At 64.1% G+C, this 23483-nt stretch overlaps 2 protein-coding genes across 4 annotated transcripts in view; both read right to left on the bottom strand.

The window, feature by feature from the left end:
• Positions 1–13382, bottom strand: part of BAHCC1 (BAH domain and coiled-coil containing 1) — a 58906-nt gene extending 45524 nt beyond the window's left edge. For all 3 annotated transcript variants that reach the window (XM_041725024.1, XM_041725028.1, XM_041725025.1), the window contains exons 1-2: positions 13214–13382; positions 9164–9560 (exon numbers count right to left, since the gene is read on the bottom strand). In XM_041725024.1, coding sequence (XP_041580958.1) covers positions 9164–9338 — 175 coding nt within the window. In that variant the 5' untranslated portion in view covers positions 9339–9560; positions 13214–13382. The remainder of the gene's footprint in view (positions 1–9163; positions 9561–13213) is intronic.
• A 4454-nt stretch (positions 13383–17836) lies between these two features.
• Positions 17837–22020, bottom strand: LOC121474032 (collagen alpha-2(I) chain-like). The gene is made up of 4 exons (XM_041726862.1): positions 21530–22020; positions 20932–21064; positions 18089–18238; positions 17837–17920 (listed from the first exon to the last, which is right to left on the bottom strand). The coding sequence occupies exons 1-4, from the start codon at positions 22018–22020 to the stop codon at positions 17837–17839; spliced, it is 858 nt and encodes a 285-aa protein (XP_041582796.1).
• Positions 22021–23483: the final 1463 nt, after the last annotated feature.

Here is a 23483-nt window from a genome sequence, read left to right as displayed (position 1 = left end):
AGGGGCTGCACCTCTGTCCCCACGAGGTCAAACCCCCATGAGAAGCCCCAGACACATCCATGAGCCCCACCCCACTTCCATGCCTACAGCCCCCAGAAGCGAGAGCCCACCCCGGTGGGCCATGGCAGGACCCCAGTGCCAGGGTGCAGGAGCCAGAACCCCTTTCCTATCTCTGTGGTCAAGACCACAAGACCTCAATGGAGAAGGGCTGGGGGGGCTGTGACCCATGAGGGAGGGGCCCCAAGTGCTTCCTGCCTGTCCCCCGGGGAAGCAGCCCCTCCTGCAAGACCCAGGCAGCACCTTCTCTGCAGGCCCCTGGGCGCATCCTGGGCCGGGGTGTGCACACGTGTGTGTCCGGCCAGCTCCAACGGGCTCCTCGGGGACAGAGCAGGGGACCCCAGCTGTCAGAAAGCCTGCGCGCGCGGCCAGTCCCGCCACACACACCTCCCAGGCCAGGCGTCCGGCCAGAGAACCAGGAGTCAGCTCCCAGGGCTCGGGGCCACAAAGCACAGTGGCCTGGGGTGAAAGGCCTGCCCCCACCCCCGCATGGAGACGCCACGGAGGGCATGGGGTGAGACCCCCGGCCCCGCCTGGGGGGCTCCCTTGTCTCTCCAGGGCCCTAATCTTGGCGAGGGGGAGGTTTGGCCCCACCCCATCCGACTCCACCTACAGCCACAGGGGAGGGGAGGGCAGCCCTCCCCAGCTCCCCCCCCTCACCCACCACTGCCCTATGACTCCGGTGAAGCCTCTGGCCTCTGCCCCCAGCCCCCGCCTCCAGGTGGGACTCTAACAAGGGGACAGCTCACTCTGCCAATCTGTTTAGCTCCGACACTTTTTAATATGTGGCGCACACAGCTTGGGAGCCTCTGCAAATGACAGGAGATGCTTCTGGAAGATGAGGAGACGCTGATCTGGCCCCTGGGAGGTGGCCACACAGGCTGGGGACACGCAGGGGGCACTGCCAGCATGCATGTCCCACTCAGCCCCTACTCAGGTAGGGGGACAGGGCACCTTGGTTTTCCAAAAGAGACCAAGGGTCAGGGCAGACCCTGGCATGTCTCCCATCCCTCTCCCCCTAACTCGGACCTCCCAGAGACGGTCCTTATCTGCCCCTTTCTCCGACGTGGCTGTGAAATCATGGGAGGAAAACCAAACGGGGCCATCCTCACTCCCCCAGGCACATGCGTGCCACCCCGGCAGGGCACACGTCTCTGCCTGGGGGCCCCCACCACCCTGGGAGGCCCAGCCCCGGCCGGCCGGGGGGGGGGGCACACCCGGGAGGACACCCACCCCGCCGGCAGTGGGCAGGGGCTCGTGCACTGGGCAGCCAGGAGGTCAGGGCCAGAGACGGGCTGGAGGCCCAGGGAGCCCTCCCGGGAAGGACAGGTGGAGTCTGAGCAGAACACGGTGGGGGTGGGGGCGGGGGGGGGCCTGGGTGGAGCTGCCCAGCACCGGCACCCGGGGGCTCTGAGAACCTGAGGCCAGGACCCTCCGGGACCAGCTGTGTGACGAGGCCCGGGCAGCGGTGGCCGTGGAACTGGCTTGGGGGGTGGCGCCGGGGGGGGGCGGGTAGCAGGGCAGGGAGCCCACTGGGAGTACTGGGGGCCGCCCTGGGAGCCACAGGGTGTCCTGTGGGAAGAGCTTCCAGAGTCCACGGTGAGACGGCAAGAGGGAGCTTGAGCAAGGCGGCCAGTCCCCTCCTGCAAGGGCGGGCCCCGAGTGGGCACCACCCTGGCCGGGCCGGAGCTCAAGGACAGAGCAGGTGGCACGAATGGACACGGACCAGCGCGCACATTCAGGTCACCGGACAGCCGGCTCTCCCAGGGGCGCTGGAATGTGATTCCTTGAAGGCTGGTTGGGTGGGCACCTGCCACCTGTGGGCACGCGTGGGGCCCGAGGTGGGGGCAGCGCAGCCCCAGCCTGGACTCTGGGCCCCAGCGGGCCTCCTCCTCGCTGTCAGCTGTGCTCAGCACTCGGGGGGCCGCGCCGCCCGGCCCTGGAGCTGCCTGTGGAAGGGAGTCCCTGGGAGGAAAGCCCCTGGCTGCCCCGGGGACAGGCCGAGGGACAGGCCGAGGGACCCAGCCAAGACCTGCCTTCCCAGAAGATGGCAGGGGCCGTTCAGTCCTTATGCAATTTGCCTCAGGCATCTCCATCTCTGTCTCTCTCTCTCTCTCTCTCTCTCTCTCTCTCTCTGTCTCTCTCTCTCTCTCGGCCCCAGGAAGGCACTGCTCTCAGGCAGCCCTGGGGCCCCAGCCAGCTGCTGAGAGGCCTCGATGGACAGCACCCGGGTCCTCTCCTCGGTCCCCCATTTCTGGAAACTTCCAGCGGAAAACCAAGTTCCTGCCCTGAGGCGGGGAGGGGCCGCTTCCTCTTTCCTCGGGGCCAGGCACACAGTGGGTCCCCCCAGCGCCCAGCACCGGCCTTCGCATCTGAAGACAGTGGACTCTTTGTCGGGGGGCGGCGGGGGGGCAGGGAAGCCGACCCACCTGTTCCTTGTCTTCCCCTCCTCCCCCCACCCCAGGCCAGAATGAGAAAACCACTTCCTGGCTGATCCCATCTGGAACCTAATCGCCCGGACAGCTGCCGCGGCCCTCGATGCCAGCTCCTGGGCCCGCTCGGCGCTGGACGCCGCCCCGCGGCCGCCCTGGCCCCCCGCTCCTCCAGCGCCGTCCCCGTCCCCGTCGCCGTCGCCGGCCGGGCAGCTGCGCGCAGGGCCAGGGAGGCAGGATGTTATGTATTACAACCAACAGGGGCGGCCCACTGTCAAGCGGGCCCGCGTGATCTAAACGGTATATTATCCCATAAAAACGTCAGCGGGCAGAGCGGCAGAGCCAAGGTGCAGCGGCAGCGGCAGCCCCACCGGCCCCACCGAGCGCCGCAGGCCCAGCTTCCTCGGGGCTGGGGGGAAGGGGTGGGGTGGGGGGAAGGGGGACCGGACTGGGAGAGGGGCTGGAGGGGAAGGGGCTGGGGGAGGGGCCAGGGAGGAAGGGCTGGGGGAGGGGGCTGGGGGCTGGAGGAGGGGGGTGGGACTGGGGGAGGGGCTGGGGACGGGGCGGGGGACAGGTTCTAGAGGCGCAGGCTAGCTTTGATTTTTGTTGTTCCCCTGCAATCCCCAGTCTTTGGCCCCAGAGGTTAACGGGGAACAGGGGAACAGGGAACCTAGAGCTGCTCCCTGGTGGATGACAGGGGCGGGGGACATCAGACAGGTCACCTGTCTGCGTGCTGTGCTTTGGGGGGGCTATCTCCAAGGGGCATCCCGGAGAAGCACCTCTCCAGGAGGCTGCAGGCCAGGACCAGAGGTTCGAGAACCTTCTCTTGACGGGTGGTGACGGGCCAGGCTGTCCTTGGACACCTGTCCTGGGGGGATGGTTTCTTCTGAGAAGCTGCCAGAAGTCACTCACAGGGTGTACACAGTGGACACGGCTCGGGCAAGGGCTAAGGACCCGAGGCCTGGGGAGCGTGCCCGCCGAAGGGCGTGAAGGGTTTTCTCGTGGGACTGATGACGGAGACCAGCCCTTCACGCAGGCCCTCGACGGGGAGACCGGGGCCCCTCTGAAGGACGGCACGTGCCTTGGGCTGAAATCAGGGGGCTGGGGGGGCGGTGGGAACCCCCGGGGGCTCTGCTCACGCCAGTCAAGACGGCGGCCACGCAGGGTCTAGGGTGCAGGGCAGCTCCCATCTGCTGGGGCCCAGAGGCCTCTCCCAGGGGGCTGTGCCTGCCCGTCACAGGGCGCTGCTGGGTGGACCCGGGGCGGGCTCCTTGGGCCTCCTGCCAGCTGTCCCCAGCGGGCCTTCTTCTCACCCCTGCCCACTGTGCTCCAGGAGGTGCCACCAAGGCCCCCCTCCGCCCACGCAGAAGCACTAGCTGGGCAGTCTCTGTGCTGGGGACTCCCCCCACCCCTGGAGCTGGACCGGGGGCGTCCTGGGAAGCGTGGTCTTTCAGGAGTTTAGGAGGGCCCGCAGAGATCTCCTGGGGGGGGGGTTCCACTGAGGCACAACCAAGGAACAGAAGAGAGCAAAGCGGGGGGTGCTCTGACCCTAATCCCCTGGTGGAAACTTAACATTCCTGGAAGTGGCTGAACACGGACATCTGCCGCCTGAAGACACCAGCCAACAATGCTGCATTTCCGGCCTCGGGTCCTCCCTGCAGTGGCTTCTCCAGCAAGCCGACCAAACTCTTACTTTGGCGGGGAGACCTGACAACTCCCTAGAGAGGAAAGACTTCCACCCTCCTGCCCCCACCCAGTCCTGTCCTGTCCTCCTCCTCTGACCACTGACCCCAGACACCAGGAGAGAGAAGCGCCAGCAGGGGACAGGGGTGCTACCTGCCCGGCTCCGGGAGAGGCTGCAGCGCATCCCGCACGCTCTGGCACATTATTTATGCTCACAGCCCGCTCTGATGACATATGTAAGTTGACAGCGAACATCCTATCAACTTGCTGGAGTGTATCTTGATTGTTAAAACACACTCTTAAAGGTGTACGATCATTTATCAAATTAAAATAGCCGCACCTTGCCTGTCTCTTTCCCGCCGCCCCCGACCGCCCCCTCCCTGCCGGCAGCCCCCCTCCTCCTTCCACCTCCTAGGCATCCGGCCTTTGCACCCAGGCCCTCCTCCTCAGGAGCCTGGAGGGACCCGAGCTCCCAGGGACCCCAGGCCCGCCGCCCCCTCCCCATCCCGCCCCAGGCCAGGGCAAGCCCACTAATCGCCAAGAAGTGACAAACGCCAGAAGCCCCACCAATTAAATTTAAACTCATGCAAAGCTCAGTGGCCAGTAAATTATTATTTTTATTAGCTTGAACCAAGTTCCCGTAAGAGAGAAAGTCAACTTGCTCCCATGAATGGCTCTTGTATAATTTATTTAACTCTGTGCTCTTTGCCAAAGCCTGGAATATTTTTAGCTCGTTCTGTTGTTGGATTTGGCTTTTTTATGTGTGTTTCTGAGGGGTATTTTTAGCCTCATCCGTGTTATTCTAACAGACTCCTATGCGTTCGGTCCTGTCTGTGCGGGCTGCTGAACCCAGTCTCGAAGCAGAGGAGGGAGATTTCTAAGAATAACCGGGCAGTGTTTGGGGGTGCGTGTGTTTTCCTGGGGAGATGGGCGCTCCGTACCAGGCCGCTCCCCGCCTCGCGGGCTAATTCGCTTTATTACTCACGTGACCTGAATATTCCTATAGGAATATCCTTATGGGCGATAATCAGACACGGGCAGGCCGAGCCCCAGTGAGAGAAAACCCACATTCCAAAAATGGCTTCGGCGGGGCCGCCGGGGTTCCCGGCTCTGCAGCGGGCGGCCGCTTTGATGTCTGCTTCTGTCACTTCCAGAGCAGGATGGGTAGAGTCTTCAGAAAGTAACTCTTTTCACACCTACTTAATGTTGGTAACTGTTGCAGAAACACCATCGTGTCATTGAGTTAATGAGGTATTTACGAAAATGTATTTTTTCTCCTTTACAAAAAAATATCACATGACGAGGGAGGGGGAACCTCTGATGGGGTCTTTTCACACTAGGAAATTATCTTTTTTTCCTCCAGTGTGTTTTGCTTTCTTTCTTTTGGAGGCTGGTAATCAGGAGCACGTTGAGCGGCGGAGGAGTCGGCCGAACCCCCGACAGAAGGGACCTGCCGCCCTGCTCCTTCCCAGCGTCCCCGCCCCCCCCCACCCGCAGCACCTGGCTTCCAGGCTGGGCCACGTACACCCCAAAAGACACGAGAGAGGAGGCAGAGAGGAGGACCCAGCCCACAGCCAGATCGCGGAAAAGCAAGACCCGCGTGGGCACCTCCGCCTGCCTTGGGGAAGGGCCGGGTGCTTCTGGAAGGCTTGGCCTCAGGGGGGATGGACGAGGAGGATGAGGGCAGGGCCCGGCCGGCCGGAAGAGGGGGTGGGGGCCGGCCTCTCCCAGGCCCGGCGCCTCTTTCTTAAGCGCCTTTCTTAAGTGCCGGGAGAGGCGCGGTCCCCAACCGCTCCAGGCAGTAGTGCTGATGAAAAATCTTGGGTTGATGCGTTGTTGATTTTCCTTTTTTTTCCCCCCTAGATTTCACAGCTTTGCCTCCGGACCATCTGTATTAGAGACAAAATCTAACACTGCACTAAAAATAATGATTCCAAACATTTTAATTGCACCTTTTGGTGACAAGGTTACTGGAACAGCACTTTACCATAAAACCCTACAGCCCGATTACAAAGCTACCAGCACTTTCATTTTTAGACAGACAATGAAAGAAGCCCTGGAGCCCAACGTCCCATCAGGGTCCTCAGGCTGACATCCTGAGAGCACTGGGTGGGGCGGGACCGGCGGGCGGGCGGGCGGGGGCAGGGAGCCTCTGGGCCCAGCCCTGTGGCCGCGCCAGGGATGAGCCGCCCTGGGAACGCAGGGACAACACCCGGCCGGCGGGACCCTACTCCCCATTAGACCTGGACACAGGAAGAAGCTGGGAGCGATTCTCCTTTCAGCGGGGCCGTCGCAGCGGGGAGGGGCGGCTGGGCTGCCGGCAGCCTTGGCCTGGCCTGCGGATCGGAGGCCATCCGCGGAAATGGGCAGAAAGTCCGCCAAACTAGCCATTTGGAAATCCGCACACAAATGGGGAAAAATTTTTTTAACTTAATTATACTTTTTTTCTTTCTAAACTAGATCATATATGGATACAGACCAAAGCAAAGTGATCTGGGGCATAATTCCTTTAAAAAAAATTGATGTAGCTAAAATTTAAAAACCAATACGATATTCTGGCTTTCAGCAATTTCAAAAGGCTTTCAGCGGCAGATGTTTCTAGCTGGACGCCCGTTCGGCCAGCCTTTCCGTCACTAATGGGTCGGACACCTCCAAGCACAATAGGTCTCTCTGGTCCCCCAAGGGGGGTGGAAATGGCCTCCAGGAACAAGGAACACGTGGCCCTCCGGCCCCCCTCTGAGGGTGCCCTGGGGACCTCCAGCGCCCCCTAGAGCACCCTGCGTAAGGGGAGGCGGGCTGAGTCTAGGTCAAGGACACAGACCAGGCCGGCGCCCACCCAGGATCTCCAAACCCAGCATGGCCTCTGCTCCAAGAACCACGTGGTCAAACTTGGAATGAGCAAGACAATGGTTCAGGCCACCCGACCACATTCCCACCTGACTTGGTGGTGCCTGCATCGGGCAAAAACAGCAAGAAAGGGACATGGCGGCTGACCGAGACCCGGCCCGGCTGTGGGTTGATGAGTGGGGACAGGGGAGCTGACGGGGAACCCCACCTGGCTGTGCCTCCCCAGAGAGGGATGGCCCTGGGGAAGCCTCGGCGTCGGGGGCCCTTCTAGACCCTTGTTTCGGCGGCGATGCTACTACCTGCCCGGCTAGCCCGCATGGCGGGCGGGCGGGGGGGGGGGGGGGGCAGGGGTCTGGGGGTGCAGCTGCTTCCTCCCATCCCCCAACCTGCAAGCTCAGCCTGCCCACCCTCAGCAGAGGCTGCAAGGCTGCAGCCAGGAGAAGGGGCTGGGAGGGAGGCCGCACCGTCCCCGCCGCCAGCTCGCGCCCCAGCCCCAGCCGCAGCCGCAGCCCCCCAGCGTGGGCTGAGCTGGGTGGGCAGCAGCTCCAGCGCAGAGGCAGGAGAGACACTTAACTTCAGGGACAGCCAGGACAGATATTTTTAAATCACCAATTTCCCAAGCAAGTACGTTTCCTCTTTCGAGTTATAAATCTAGAGAGGAGAAAAGAAGAGGGCAGAACGAGGGGAACAGCAGGAAGAGAAAGAAGGGCGGCCTCGCCGAGGGCGCGAGGGCTGGCGCTGGAACAGGAAGCACCTCTCGCGCGGGGCTGAGTCTCGGAGAGCCGGGGAGCCCAGCCCCTACCCTCCTGCCTCCTCCGTCCGAACTTTCTGAACCTCCACGCTAAAACCCCATTCGTAATTAGGCAATTTTGCATATTTTTTTCTTTTTAGGAAATTTATATTTCCCTTCCCGACTGCCCTCCCTCCTGACATCCTCCCTTCTCAGCCCGGCTCTTCCATCCGTTTTAATCCACACACTAATTGTAATCCCATTAAAGCAGATATAATTTTATTAGTATTCACAGTTCATCAAGCTAGCAATAATAACTGTTACTGCCAAATTAACAAACAAACAAACAAAAAAAAAGCGGCAATGTTTCCGATGTTTGGAACACACTGTAAACAAAAGCCAGCCGGCCTCCGAGGCTGACCAGCAGGTCCGCACACCAAGCCCCAAACCACCCCTGCCAGCTCGGAGGGCGCCGGCCGGTGACCTCCGGGGTCTGCTGGAGGCGGCGGCCCCCTGGCTCCCTGCGGCCCAGCTCTGCTTCTCCCGTGACCCGGCTCAACGGTCACATCGGGGCGGCCCCGGAGGGGTCAGGGTCGCTCCGGAGGCCCGGGTCAGCCCTGCCAAGGACCAGCCCTCTCCGGAAGGGGAGTGGGGGGACACTCAGGAGATCTCTCGGAGCAAACTGGCAGCGCGCTCGCCTGCACCGAAATCCCAAGGCAGCTCCCGCGGCCCGGGCCTGGGGCCGCCAGCCTGGGCCGCCAGCCTGGGCCGCGCTCCCGGGCGCTCGGGCCGGCGTTAGCAGGATACCAGAGGCGCCTGTCAAAGCACACGCAGCCCCTGCAAACCCATTCTCACCCTGACACTTCAAGGCTTTATATAGAAACAGGATTTGCTCGTCTTGCCGCAGCAGTGCCCATTAGCGCTCGCCCCGCGCACACCGCCCTAATCCGCCGGCCGCGGGCCCCCCGCCCCCCGTCACAACAGCCGTTTTGTTCCCGCAGAAAGCGCCTCGTTGTCCCAGCCCCGGAATGTCTTAAGGATGTGAATGCAGCATGCAGAAAGGAGGTTTCCGGGGAATTTAGCCTTTTTTTTTTTTTTTCCTCTTCCCCTAACCCCCTGCAGGAAGGGGTGGGGGAGGGGGGCCGGAGGGGAAAGGCTTTATTTTTAGCCGGCCCCGGGGCTGCCCCTCGGAGACCCCGGGGACCCCGGGGAAGGCCGGTGCAGACCGCGAGGATCCGCCTGGGGCCTGGGGCCTGGGGCCTGGGGCCCGCCGGCGCCCGGGCGGGGAAATGAAACCGAAGGCGGCTCGGCGAGCGCTCGGGGCGCAGGAGGGGCGCGCGCCCGACCCCGACCCCGACCCCGGCCCGGCCCCGGCCCCGCGCCCCGCGCCCCGCGCCCCGCGCCCGGCACTGACCTGCGTGCGAAGCCATGGGCAGCGGCGACGGGAAGTACTTTCCGGGCTGGAAGTGCGCCGCGGGCTGCGCGGGGGGCCCGGCCGGGGCCAGGCGCGCGGCGGCGGCGCTGCGGTGGCCCAGGCTCCCGCGCTCCGACAGCAGATGCGGCGGCGGCGCGAAGTCGCGGCCATCCATGCCGGGCCCCGGCCCCGGCCCCGGCCCCGGCCCCACGCCGCCTCCGGGGATCAGCGCGGCCGGGGCCCGGGGGCGGCTCGGCGCGCGCGGGCGGGCGGGCGGCGCGGAGGAGGCGGCGTCCGGGTCACCGGCGGGGCGGGGGGCCGGTCAGCACGCCGGCGGGCTGGGGTCCTCGGAGGGCGGCCGCGCGCAGGGCCGGCGGCCGCCGTGCGGGTCCATGGTCTGCGGAGGCAAAAGCACAAGACACTCGGTGACTCGGGGGCTCGGCTCGCCGGGGTCCTCGCCCGGGCCCGGGGCGCACCGGCCGCCCGCGCGCGCCCCGCGGATGCCCCGCGCGCACGCACCGGCCCGGCCGCGCTCGGCCCCTCGGAGCCCGGGGCAACCCGGCTGCAGCGCTCGCCGCTTCCCCTTCGCGTCCCCGCGGGTCCCTGCGGCGAGGGCGCCGCGGCAAGAGGCTGCTGGCTCCGCCGGGTGATAAAAACCCAAATCTGCGAAGCCATCACGCACACACACACACACACACACACACTCGCACGCACACCCTCCCCCTCCCCCGCTGCCCGGAGGTGTCTGGAGGAAAGGCCTGAGGTCCACGCTCGCCTCCCCCCATTCCGAGGTCCAGCTTTTACTACATTCCGCTTAACCGAATAACCATGCTAATTAAGCGAGTAATTTTATTGATTGTAACTCAAGAGTTTTTTTTTTTTATAACCTTCTCTTTTCTGCACTTCTCCCATCCCCCCATGCGTCTTTCGGCCCATTCTTTAGAACCCGCCGCCCCCCCCACCCACCCACCCAAGGGGACAACCCTCCCCACCCACCCACCCACCCACAGCACCGAGGCAGGGCCTGGGGCCAGCTCCGCCGATCCCGGGAGCCTGCGTCCCCCGCCCGGGTCACCTGGGCGGCCACGCCGCAGTGCCCGGCCCGCCGGCCCGACCCGGGAGCTTCCCAGCGAGGCTGGAACAATTACCCCGCCCCCCAATCCAATTCGCCCAGGATCTTCCTCTGCGGACTGGGGGCTTTGGGGCGGCGTGGGGGGTGGGGGTGCCAAATGCTCTGAGGCTCAGAATTTGTTCCCTCTTAGCACCCCAAATCGGCCACAGAATTTCTCCCTGCGGTGCCAGCCCGGGGTCGCCAAGCTGCACGCGGGGGTCTGCAGCGCCAGCACTGCCCACAGCCCCAAGCGACCTTCGCCACAGCCCAGTCCCAGCCACCCCGGGGCTCAGTCTTGGGCTTCCACGTCCCGGCTGGGCCGCCCAGAAACACCCCCACCTCGCTTCTTCCAACCCCCACCCACCCAGGGGAGTGCACCGCCGGGCTGCGCGGGGAACGCGGGGCAGGCAGGGCAGGCGGCGGACACCGAGAAGCCACACGCCCGTGTGCCCGCGTGGACCTCTTTCACTTTGCATATTTCCCCTCATTTCCTAAATCCGCAAAGCTGCATTGTTTGGGTGTTTGCTATCACCTCCAACAAAAGGGAGATGGGTGGTAGGCTCAAGATCCTTGATCGTGGACCGTGCAGAAAACCTGATTTATTTTTTATTTTTTATTTTATTTTTATTTTTTGCCGTCCCACCATGACAGCAGAGCCACGGAGATGTTTTCCATTTCGTGAATACCATTTTAAATTGCTATATTTAATGCCACGAGTTCGACAGCGTCTTATTTGCAGACTATTTTGTGTTTGATTTAATCTATAACCGAAAACATAATGTATTAAGTGAATACATATTTGCTCAGCTGATAAGCTTTTTTAATATTTATTCGGAGAACTTTTGCATTGTAAATAAATGGGACCCAGACAGAGTCCTCTTTGTCTCTCAACTTCCTACAAAGGGGTTTGGGGTTCCCTCGCCTCTAGGGATCGCCAGCTCTCTCCCCCGGTCTAACAAATCACTCGGCGCGCCGCGGCTCGGGCCTGCACTGCAAAGCGAGCGCCGAGCCGCCAGGGCCCAGGCAGCGCCGGCGAGGGGGCAGCCCGCGCCCGGGTCAGGGGAGGGGCTGCCCGGGCCGGGGGCCTCGGGCCGGACAAAGGGAGGGCAGGAGGGGAGGGAGGTCTGGAGCCTGCGGCTTCAAAGGCGCCGAGGGCCCGGGCTGCGCCCGCGGGGGTGCAGGGCTGCCGGGCGGCCTCCGGGGAGTCGTGTGCGCTACGCTTTTGTTTTGTGGGATTTCTTTTTTTCCGGTAAAGAGATTTCAGTTCTGCCGAGAAAGCGCGAGCCGCTCGCGGTTCTCGGGACGCGGGCTGGGCGGCCGGCAGCAGCCGTCATGGTCCACCCGCGGCGGGCGGATCGCGGGCCCCGCAGCCCGCCAGACTTTTTACGCAGCTGGGGGAGACCTGCAGTCGCCCGCCTGTGCAGCCGCGACCTCCCCGGGCTGGAGGGGCTCCCCTTTGTGCTCCCTGCTCGCGGGCGCAGGCCGCGCAGCGCCTCCCCGCCGGCCTGCGGAAGCCAGGCCGAGGCGGGCGCGGGGCGGGGGCGCACGGCCTGGGCTCGGAGCCCCGGAGCCCCGGAGCCCCGGAGCCCGCGCCGGCAGGCCCCCTCCCCCCAGCTCCGGAGAGGCCGCGGCGGAGGTCGGCGCCGCAGCCCCGGGCCCGGCCGCGCTGGGGGAGGGCCGGGCCGGGGGCCGCGCGCGGGCCGGGGACACCATGACTCGGGCATTTTGGAAGGAGCCGCACTTGGGAACGCCGGGCTGGCGGGGCGCGCTCCCAGAGCCGCCGTCCCCGCTTGGCGTGGCTCGCGCGCCCCTCGCTCTGGGGCTCCTCCAGGTCGCCTCCGGCTTGAGCCAGAGGACTAAAAGCCGCTCGGCCGCATCTGCCGCCCTCGGGGGACGAGCACCCCCTTCGGAGCGCCTTCCCCGGCGCCGTCTCCCCGCGCGCCGACGCCGTGGGGCCTGCAGGCCGGGCTGAGCCAGGGGCGCACGGGGGCGCGGGCTGCTCGGGCGCCGCCGCACAACCCGCTCCCTGCGAAATGGCCTCGCCCGCCCCCGCGGGAGGGGATCGGGGCCCCGGGCCGCGCCGGGACCCGCGTCCCCAGGGCGCGCTCCCCCGCAGACCCCGCCGGGAGGGCCGGGGCCCGGGACCCCGGCCCGGGACGCCCCGCTGCGCTGGCCTCGCCGCCCCCTTCTGCGTCCAGCATCCCCCACCCCCCAGGAAAAGAATTTCTGAAATGCTCTGCAGTGAGTCAGGCTCTGGAAAGCCAAGCCCGAGAGCGCGCTCGCCCGTCCCCGCCCCGGCCCCGCGCCCGCACCCGGCCGGCGGCCGGAAAGCCCCTGCGGCCAGCGGCCCGGGCCCCCGAGCCACCCCGCGCCGGCCCGTTCCCAGCGCGGCTGAGCGACCGGGCGGGGCCGAGCGGAGCCGCTCGGGGGAGGGAGCGAGGCGGGGTGGGGGGGGGCGAGCCGCCGGGGCTCGTCCGCGGTCGGCCGGCGCCCGGGTCCCCGCCGACCGTCCGCTTGCAGCCACCCGCGCGCTCCGCGCTGGACGCAGCCCGGCCGTCCCTGTCCTGTCGCGATTATTTATTTCTAATGCTGGGTGTCGATCGAGACAACAAGCGCTCAGAGCAAAGCAAGGACGCATTACGGGGGGGGGGGGAGGGGGGGCGGAATTTCAAACCGATCGATACGATTTTTCAGAGGAAAAAAAAAATCGCTCTTATATATATATATAGATCTATAGTCCATCTTAAAAAAAAAAGAAGCCTACTCGACATTATAACGGAATCTTAAAAAGGGAAGATATATCTTTCTCAACATCACAACCCTGAATCTCTTGCTAAAGAGGAAAAAAAAAAAATGTAAATCCCCGAAGCCGAAATAAAAAAATAAAATAATAAAAATACAAAAACAAAAAAAAAATGAAAGCAATTTCAGTTACTTACTGGAGGTTGTTTCCTGGATACAATTGAATGCAATACAATTAAATCAGTAAATGTGACTTTGTTTTGTATTCCTATTGGTATTTTCAATGTGCTGACTGTTGCACTGTAAAGGCACCGCTTCCACAACAACGACTCTAGCGAGCCCATCCAGAGCGGCTCTCAAACCTGCAGCCCGGCGCGGCGAGCCACGGGCCCTGCATACTAATAAGCTCGTGCCACTCAGCCCCGAGCAGCGGGCGCGCTGATTGGCCGCGCCGCCCTCCGCGGCCGGGAGCTCGTGCCACTCATTCGGCGTAAACAGGCCTCCCAATAGGCTGGCGCGGGGCCAGGGAGCTGCCAATCAGGGAGCAGCAGGGCTACTACTGAGCCCGATGGCGCCTAATTCAAGCCCGGCGACTGCGCAGCTCCTCTGCGCAGATCGTTGCTGCTGAATGGGAATGCGATGGCGCAGGGCGGGAGAGCGAGCGCGGCGAGTGGGAGCGCGTGTCCGCGCGCAGGGGACGCTTTTCCTTTTCCTTCCCTTCCTTTTCCTTTTCCCTTTTTAATGCAATCCAGCAGGTCTCGCGTTGGCCTTCCGGTGCATCCAGGCCGGGACGAGAAACAGCAGCGCCCGCGAAGGCAGATGTTTTTGTTCCTACCTGGGACCGGCCTGGCAGGTGGCTGAACCGTGCGCACGTAGGCCCGACCTCGGCGCTGAGGCCTCCTCGGCTTTGCGGCCCCTCCACCGCTCCGGACCCTGGGCCGCTCGGAGCGAGCCCGGGGATGCGCGCTCGCCGGAGGCCCGGACAGCGCGCGTGGGCCCCCGGAGTCACCTGCCTGGCCGCCTCTCCCCCAGCCTGCCCATCACACCTCAGGGACTCCGTCCTGCATCTCTGGCCATCTACCTGCAACTCCCATTTTCGTCTCCCTCGGCCGTCCTTTGCCACGGAGCACCGACCTAAATGAAATACGGGGCTGTAAGGCGAAGACAAAGATTGCCCTTTTCTTCATCTGCAGCTAGATTAAAAAAAAAAAAAAAAAAAAAAAAGCGTTCACCTTGATATGCACAGGGCCAAGACCCTGCACGGTGTTTCTCGGTGCCACTCTTCTGCATCTCCGCTCCATTCTTCCCGCAATTGAAAGGAGCCACTGAACGATTGTCTTCCTCGTTACGAGACGCAAAGCACTTAAAAAAAAAAAAAAAAAAGTCTCCGAATAAATATTTCTGTTGGAATGTGGTTTCCCAACAAAATGCTATTTATTCTCGGGGAGTCCAGGTGGTGTCTCAGTAGTGATGGGTGCATTATTCTTGCCCCCTCTTTCTCATTGTGAGTCTCGGCCCCCACCTCTGGGGGACCAAAAAAAAAAAAAAAAAGGATATTTGTTTTGTTAGATGCTGACAAACGCGTGCACACGCATTACGGCTCCTCCAGCGGCTCATTCCGACGGGGACGCGAAGGGGTTAAGCCCGGGGCCTTCTGTTGTCTCCTTCCTTTCCCGCCCCCCCGCCCCCCGCCCGCTCCCGCGGGACCGCCGGGATTGGCTGGCGCGCCGCCAGCGGGCTGTCCATCACCGAGTGTAAACAAGGCGCTGATTGGCTGTTGTCCAGTCCGCACTGGGCCTCCTGAAAAAAGCAATTACTGGCTCCGCGGTTTCAAGGCGCCCAAGGCCGCTTGATGAAAGGAGATAAGCTGGGGACAGTTTCCAGGACCCCCACGGGCCGACCCCGGCAGCCCGGGAGCCGAGGTGCGCCGCAGAGCCCGCGGATCAAAGGAATCCGGAGAGAAAGGGGAAGCAGGCGCACGGCCCGGGCCGGCCTTCCCCCGCGGGCACCGCTGACCTGGGGTTGGGGGGCCTGGGCCGCGCGCGGGGGCTCCGGGATGGGGCGGCGCGGCCGGCGGGGCGGCCCCGGAGAGCGCGGGGCGGGCAGGTAAGCGCGGGGACCGGCGGGCGCGGGCCGGGGCGCGCGGTCCCCAGGGCAGTCAGCGGCGAGCCCCGGCCCCCCCGCGCCCTGGCGGGTCCCCGGGCCCAGCCCTCGGAAACGACCCCGGGCGGCGCGCGGCGGCCGCGGGAGGAGAGGCGGCGCGCGGAAACCCGTAAGGCGCCTGCAGATCCGATTAGCGCGCGGCTATTCATTAGGCCGTGGGCGATTGAATTAGGGCCCCGTTGCGGACCCGGGGGGGCCGGGGGCGGCTCGGGCTGGGCGCGGCCCTCGGGGCGGGGGGTGGCTGGCGCGGACCACCGGGTTGGGCGGCGGCGGCCCCGGCGGATGCGGGGAGGCCTGGGCTCCTGCGCTCCTGCGCTCCTGCGCTCCTGCGCCCCTGGGGTCCCGCCCCTGCTTCCCGCGCGCGTCCGGGAGAGGGGCCCGGCTCGGGAGAAATCGCTCTCACCCGGGGTGGGCGGGCGGGGGCGGCCTGCAGGGCTGCGGGGGACCGGGAGCTGCCGGCAGCGCGGCCCTGGGGCGCCCCTGGCTCCGGTGGCCTGGTGCGCGGTGCTGCCCGCTCCGTGCGCCCCGGGGCCCCCACCAGCTTCCGCAGCCCCCACCCCCCAGCCGGGGCCTCGGAGTCCCGACCCCCGCAAACGCCCCTCGCCGACAGCACGCAGCCCGCTGTGGTCCCAACCGGACTTCCCCATTGCTGACTTTCTCCAGTGAGGCTGTTTGCCGGCCCCGGAATCCTTTACGTATATATATATTTAGGTTTTAAAGCTCTGTTTGGAGTTAAATATATATGTGAGCAAAATACATCTAAGAAAAGCGATCCGCCATCCAAGAGAGAGAAAACACTCTTGACTCTGGCGACCGGTGGAACCCTGGGTCTCTCCGAGCTCCCGGAGTGTGTCCCCGAGTGTGCGCCACCGCAGCCCTGGGAGGGGACTCCTGGCCTCCAACCGCAGGGTCAGGAGTCGCAGCCGCTTCTGGTGTGCAGGATCCTCCAGCGTCCCCCAGTGTGGGCGCAGAAGGGCCCCTGCTGGGAAATTCCCAAACCCTGCTTGCACCCCCCTGGGCAGAAGATTGTCTGAAGGTCCTGGAGCCTGATGGGCTCCCCCCCCCCCCTCGGGCAGCGCTGCAGACATGCTGGCTGCCCAGGCAGCCGCTGCAGATGGCAGCTGGGGAGGTCCCCCGCAGGTTGCAGGTCACCCATTCTTTGCAGCTCACCCTCACCAGATTACTAATTCAGTGGGGGAGAGCCTGCTTCCAGCTTCCAGAACCTTTCGAGTGCTGTGCCCTGCCCCTGGTGACTTGCATCCGGAGTCAGGCTGCAGGCCTGTGGAGGGAGGGCCTGCTGGCCTTGCATGTGCCCGGGCCTCACCGCTCCCTGCCCTCCTATGCCCACCCCACCCTGCCCCCTCCTTCTTCCCCCAGCATCACTTAAAAAACAAATCTAGTAGGCTACCCCCCCAGTGCTGTTTCAAAACAGTTGTTACAGCAAATAACCGCATTTGGACCTGCTGGATGGGGCAGGGTCTGGCGGCCTCCCAGCTCCGGCCCTGGGCCGCTAGGCAGCTCCCGCCGCGCCACCAACATAAGCTCCCCGTGTTCTCCCTTGAGGCTGGGGCCGGGCCACGTCTGGCTGGGAGCACTATCGGCTTCGAGCTTTTCACTCTCCCTGCTGTCCAGAGCTAACAAATGTTTTTAATTTTAGAGAAACATGGTGTAGGGATCTGCAGACTCGCCTTCCACGAGGGCGGCAGAGAAAGCCAGGGAGAGGTCAGACAGGAGACAAGAAGGGGTCCCGACGGGAGGCCAGGTTGAGCTGGCGTGTCCAGGGCTCTGCAGTCGCCTGCAGTTTCACAAGGGAATGGGCTCCCACAGCCCAGCAGCCCGCACGCCTGGCCCCAGCCTGGAACCCTGCCAGAGGCGTCCCTGAGCATACCCCCCTCCCCCGCGTGCTTCCTCCCTGCAGGAACCCCCGCTTCCACATGCCTCTCCTGGCACACACCACTCCTGGCTTACCCTCTGGCCTGGGAAGAAGATAAACAGATGCCCGAGAAGCCAGCTGTTCTCTGACACCTGGGCACACACTCGAAGACCACACTTAAGTCCACACTGCACACACACCACCCATGTGCCACCTCACGTGCACACGTACATCACACATGATGTGATCACACATCACATGCGTACACCTACATCACACCCAGGCACACACTTGATCATCACACAGCACATTATACTCCCATGTGCACAAAACATACATGCACGCACTTCCACATCACCAACACGTGTTTGCGGCATGCGTGTGTATCAGCATCCTGAGAAGCTGCCTTCCCCCATGCGGCCCAGGGCCCTTGACATCCCCAGAGCCCATCCCTGGCCCTGGCGCCCCGTCTGCGGTGCTCCCCGAGAGGTGGCAATGGATCTAGGTCTCCCAGCTCCCAAAAGACCATGATTCTGCTCTGTCCAAAATCACGAAATAATCATCTTTTAATACAAGAGGGTGGGGGTTTCGGGTACATTACATAAAATTGTGAATTAGTCCCTGCTCCAAATAAACGCCCGCTCGGGCCAGAAGCAGAGCTGCGTGCTCCGTAATTGTGCGTCGGGGGGTCTCTCCATTGTTCCCTGGGCCATTAGTCAAAGGGCAAATTAGGGACTGTTTCTTGACGAAAATTGACTCCTAATCCTAGCCATCCCCCCCAGGCTCAGGGGGCCAGGGCCAGGGAGCAGGCGGGCAGGACTGCCTGAAGGGGGGGCCCTGTAACCACAGGTTTGCACTTGCCCAGCATCTAGAGGTTGGGCGGGAGGGGGAAGAGGGGTGCGCGGCCCGCACCCCCTACCTTTCCTCACCGGGAACACGATGGATGCCCGTCCTCTCTTTCCAAGGACAGTATGGAGATTAGGAGTTTGCACACATGCCCTCCCCCCCCCCCAGTAAAAGGGGTAAAAACAAAGACGCATTCCCAGAAGGGCCGTAGCTGGAGGAGCTCGGCCAGCACCACCGAAGCCTCCAGGACGCCGTGCTGGGCACCCGCCCCAACTCCCTGAAGGAGGTCTCCTGCCACCAGATGTGGGGGGGGTGTCGTTCTTTTCATCTGGGTCTCCAGCTGGGACACCGGAGGGAGCAGAAGTGTGGGGGGAAGGTGGTGTGGGCCAGGCCTGCCCAGACCTGAGGAGCCCTGTGCGCCTCGAGGCTCCCTCACTAGGCCCTCAGCAGAGCGGCCTGGACCCCTGTGCTCAGCCCTGGCTGGCTGGGGTCGGGAAGGCCCCTGGGACCCGCAGAGGTCCTCCCCAGGGTGCTGCAGCCCGGGCTTGGTGCCTAGACTGGAGGGTGCTCTTGCTCTTCTCTTGGACGTCTTCCTCGTGGGGTGGGGTGTTAAGCTTAGGATGGGCCCACTTTGGAGAGGACAGGAAGGACCCCTCCCCCAGAAGAGGGGGCTGGCCCCCCAGTAGTGCCTCCAGCCAGGTGACGGGAGCAGCAGACAGCAAGAAGGGTTGTGGGGCCAGGCCAGGCCGGGAGGGTCCCTGCCACACCTCCCAAGGGGGCTCCCTCCAGCACTGCGGTGCCCTACTGAGTCCCCCCCAGGTCCAGCTCTGGGCCGAGCTGGGGGCCCTCAGAGTCCTGCTCACTCAGGAGCCGCCCCCCAGGCACAGCTGGTCCCCGCGGCCACAGACACACTTGGGGGTGGGGCTGGAAGTTTCAAAAGGCACCAGAGCTGCTGGGGAGCCAGACTTTGAAGTCGGATGAACAGCTCTCCTGGGCCCCTCCCCCCGGGGGTTAATGCTGTTCCCGGTTGGGCCAACCGGGTCAGGAGGCTGCCCAGCCCCCTCAGCTCAGGGAAGGTGCTTGTTAAACACAGAGTTGTAATTTGTGGCTAAATATAACCCAGTGTGTTCACACGTAAAGTATAATTCAGGGTGCTGGTTGCGTGAGGTTATCAACAGGAGACCCATCTGGGTTAAACTGAAGTGATTTTCATAAAAGGGCAGGAGCGTCCCATGGCCCGGCTTCCCCTCCCGGACGTTTGATTAGTGGCAGCGACTGTTAATACGGCTGAAGAGATGAGGGGCCGGGAGACGCGGGACCCCCAGGGGTGAGGAGGCCCTTGCCCCCTCGCTGCCCGCTGTCGTCCCCCCTCCAGCCTCCAGCCCCCTGGCCGCTTTCTCACGTCGTGGGGAGAAGGCCAGAAGGCCGGGGACGCTGGGGGAGGTCTGGGGAGGAACCAGTGTGTGTGCTAGGCCGCCCTCCCCCCCCATCACCCTCTAAAGCCAAAACTGGGGGTGGAGGTGCATTTCAGGGATCTCCTCCCAAGAGGTTGACCCAAACTGGGCCCCCCCATCTTCCTACGCATGTGGGAAGAGCCCAGCCCCAGCCAGTGGGAAAGGAGGAGGTGGCCTAGTGGCTGGAGCCGCCCTGTGGAGGACAAAAGTCTAGTAGGACCTGCGGAGGGGACAGCTCTGTGGTGCTCCCAGGAGGCACAGACACCGGAGGCTGCTGCACCCCCCCAGGACACCTGCCTCCTTCCAGAGCAGGCCTCCCAGACCGGCCGCGGGAGTGCCAAGTAAGCAGTCGTGGCGGCTGCTCCCTCGCGGCTGTGTTTGGGTGTGTTTACACATGTCGCTGTCAGGGTATGTCTGGACAGGGTCTCTGGGGCCGGACTGCCCGGGCCTGAGCTCACACTGGTGGGAGGGCCCCGAGAGAGGGGCTACGGGCTGGGTGTCAGGGTTTCCTCTGATAAAATCCAGCTGGCCACGCAGAGCCGCCGCAGGCAGGCGAGGCCAGGAGCAGAGCCGAACGGCGTGTCTGGGACCAAGCTGGCCCGCACGTTGGGGGCCACAGCTCATCAGACCCCGCTCCTCAGCCCCAGCCAACAGAGTCCTCTGAGCACCACTCCCAGAGCTCAGGCCGCAGGAGGGCCCCCCAGACGGAGGGGGAAGGCACCTGCCCTTCCCACCCTGGCCTCCAGAGCGGGCGGGAACCTCCAAGCAAACTTCCCAGCTGGATTGTTTCACGTTCCTGAAGGAGGCAAGCCCCCCAGCCTCTGCCAGCCTCCCCTTCCTACTCTCCCAGCGCAGGGTTCCGGGGGTAAGGGGCAGCGCATTCAGACTGGCTTCTGACACATAAAACCAGAGGCCGGGCCCGTGCAGCTCGGCAGGGTCACACGCCCAGCCCTCCTGTCCTGTAAAGCTGTTGCCAGCCAAGCTTCCCACTGGCATCCCAGACCCACTTTCTGGGGTGGGCCCGGCTCACAACGTCCTTTTGCCCCTGGGCTCAGCGACATCCCCACCCTGGCCTCCCAGGACTTTCCTCCCAGCTGATGGCCAAGGCTGGAGGCTCCCTCCCGGGCTGCCCTGGGGAGGAAACCAGGGCTGGGAAGGCACCAGATAACGCCTCTTCTGCTTATTGCTCGGGGGTCGAGCCCTTGGCCTGTTTACCTGCAGCAGATACGGACCAAACACCGATCATATTCCCATCCTAGAGCGGCTGGGGCCTGCGGCAAAGGCCCTTCTCCCACTCCTCAGAGGCACGGCCACGGGCCCACCACCCTGGCCCGATCGGAGCACGCCCACCGCCTGCCGCTTTTGTTAACAGGACAGTAGATCCGTTTAATTAAAAATCATTCAATAGATCCGCTGTTTTAAAATTTTTGTTTGTTTTTGACCTGCAGAAATGCATACTGCATCCCCATTCATGACGCATCAACACTGGCTGCGGGCAGGAACTGGGGGAGGGGCTTGGCCGGAGGGTCCCAAAGGGAGAGTCCCCCGGCCCCAGCCAGGCCAGGCAGAAGGGCCTGACCCGGGGCAGCACGACCGGGGCTGGTGCCCTCAGCCCCCGGGGGCCACTTCCGCTGGGCCTCCGAGGCTCACTGCTGCGCTCTGGGGCCTGTGGCCGCCCTGGGCCTTGGACCAGGTCCGTGTCCCCATTGGGGCTGTGGGAGGGAGCAGATTGCAAATCGGGGAGTTCTCTTTCCACCTTCAGAATGCATCTTCTTGGGTTTCCACTTGTATTTTTAATAGCAGGCATTTTTGAGGCAGAAAGCCACCCCCAGGCCTGTGGGAGAAGACATCCCAGCTCGAAACAAAGCCCTGGGCCCGCGGCCTGCTTCTCAGGCCTGGGGAGAAGCGGCACCCACCGCAGGGCGCCCGGGGCCCCTCCGCTCCAGCCCCAGGTCCCGCCCCCGCCCCGACCCCCTGCAGGTCCTGCCCCGGGGCTCCCGGGGCTCCGCCGCCGTCCAGACCTGCTCCCCGGAGCCCACCCGGTGCCCTGCGGGGAGGCGGCCGGACGCGCCATAATCGCAAATTTATGGCCCGGTGACGCGCTTCCCTCTCCCACAATGGGGCCCGGTGACACTAAACGGAAAATTGATGAGAGAGGAGCGGAATCTAATCTCCACCGTCCTCGCCGGCTCGACTCGCTTTCCAGGCGGGCCGCGGGGAGGGGGCGCCGCGAGCTGGGGGCTCGGCCGGATGCCTCCCCCGGGTCCGCGCCCCCCGCCGCCCCGCGGCTCCCCCGCAGCTCCGGGCCCAGCCGCCGGGGGCTCCCCTCGAGCGAGTGGCCGGCGGGCGCCGAGAGCCCCCCCACCTCCCGCCCCCGCGGCTCCCCTGGGGCGCCCAGAGCCTCCTGGCACCGACCCCGCCGCGCCGCGTCCTTAAAGGCGCCGCCCGGCCCGCCGGCCTTTGTCGCCGCAGAGAAGGTCAGGCCGGGGGGCGCGGGCCGGCGGGGAGGCCGCGTGCTGGGCGCTCGCCCCATCCCCTCCGCCGGCCCCGGGGCAGCATTCTGTCCCGCTGGCGGCCCGGAGGAGGCCCGGCCGGTGCCCACCCGGCCACAGGGGGCCTGAGACCCCCGGGCTGGGGCCAGATGCCTTGTCCGGCTGGGGTACGCCATTGGGGCGGAGAGCCCGGCTTTGGACACCTGAAGGTGAGGGGGGTGCTTCTGGGAGAGAATGAATGAGGGACCCCAGTGGCCGTGGCTGGCAGAAAGGGAGGGCCGCGTGCTCAAGAGCAAACAGCCCCCACCAACCAAGCTGGCAACCTGGCAACCTAGCTAAGCTGGGCGCTGGCCCAGAGGGGGCTCCCAGGGGTGGGACGCAGTCCCGCGTGGGGGCCCAGACCAGGATCCAGGAGGCAAGAGTTTGGCCAATTCCGCTGGTCCACCTCTCTGGTCTAAATGACTACGTGGGCATCTGGGTGCCAGATGGTGTCCTAGACACTCATTCAATCTTCTGGACAGCCTGGGACACAGGTGGCATGGTGATCGTGCCCATTTTACAGATGAGCAAACTGAGACCGGGACGGTAAATGACTGGCCTGTGTTCTCACCCAGGGGCTGGGTTTCAGGTTCTGCAAAACCAGGACATGGATTGACTGCCTTGTGGGTCCTGAGAGCCCCAGGGCTTGTGGACAGGCCAGACTGTCCCGACTCCTCCATGCCCCTTATGCTTGCGGATGGAGAGCAGAAAAACGTGGCCTCGTGCCCCCGACGGTGGGCCGCAGCACCCACGAGCAGGACGCCACCAGAGCCCCCTTCTCCCTGGAAAGTCCCCTCTGCGGGTTCTGCTAGCCGGGCCTGCTTTTCTGAGTCTCGGGGATGAACACGCAGCGGGGCCAGTGACCGTCTCTACAGCTGGGAAGAGCTGCTAATATATGGGAAGAATCTGGAAGCCAGATTCCAAAAGGTCACATTGGACTGAAACCAGTAAGATTATGTTTAACAGGCTGGATATGAACCTCCACTTTTAGGTTCTAAAATCAGTTGTAAACATGCAGGCGGTTCCCCCCGAAGACATGCCGCGCAGACTTGCAGCTGTCGGTACCTTTCAGGCAGAACCGGCCCCGTCAGGCCCCTCGAGCTTTCCCCGCGCCCCAGCAGCTGAGCCTGTGCCCTTGGGGGCCCTCCGGGGTGTCAGGCTCACGGTGGGGGGGGACGCAGCTGGGGACGGCAGAGAATGGGGTCCTTGTGCTGCTATCATCAAACCCAGGGCTGGATGAACACAGCTTTGTCTGCACCCACACTCCCGTGGTCACCACGGGACCAGGGATCAGCGCCAGGGGGGCTGGGGGCGCTTCACAACAACAGTGGCTCTGCTTTTTGGCCTCAGTTAACCCTTGAGTGGGTGTCCTGTACGTAGCAGTCCCCCGCCCACCCCACCCCCACCCCCCACTCCCCGCTCTGTACTTGGGGGCTGGGGGCTGGGGCACACAGAGAAGGGCAAAAACAGTGTTGGGACCAGAAGTTTCAAAGGGGTCATCAAACCCATTTTTTCCCCCAGATTTCAATGGCTGCAGCCATGGGAGGAAGATGAGAGGGTGGGCCTCGGCCGCGGTGGGGGCGGGAGGGGGTCGCTGGGC

The sequence above is a fragment of the Vulpes lagopus genome, chromosome 12 (assembly GCF_018345385.1).
Source record: "Vulpes lagopus strain Blue_001 chromosome 12, ASM1834538v1, whole genome shotgun sequence".
NCBI lineage: Eukaryota > Metazoa > Chordata > Mammalia > Carnivora > Canidae > Vulpes > Vulpes lagopus.
Note: the sequence above shows the minus strand (reverse complement) of the source record. Positions and strands in the feature narration are given on the sequence as shown.

Bases quoted from the DNA above. Each gene is read 5' to 3' on its own strand.
- LOC121474032 (XM_041726862.1), bottom strand. From the start codon at position 22,020: ATGGCGTACCCCAGCCGGACAAGGCATCTGGCCCCAGCCCGGGGGTCT. The intron at 18,239-20,931 runs GTCAGGCCCTTC...CCGGTGTCCCAG, and splicing joins CCCCGGTCGTGCTGCCCCGG to CTGGAGACCCAGATGAAAAG. The intron at 17,921-18,088 runs GTCTTTGTTTTT...CCCAACCTCTAG, and splicing joins TACGGCCCTTCTGGGAATGC to ATGCTGGGCAAGTGCAAACC.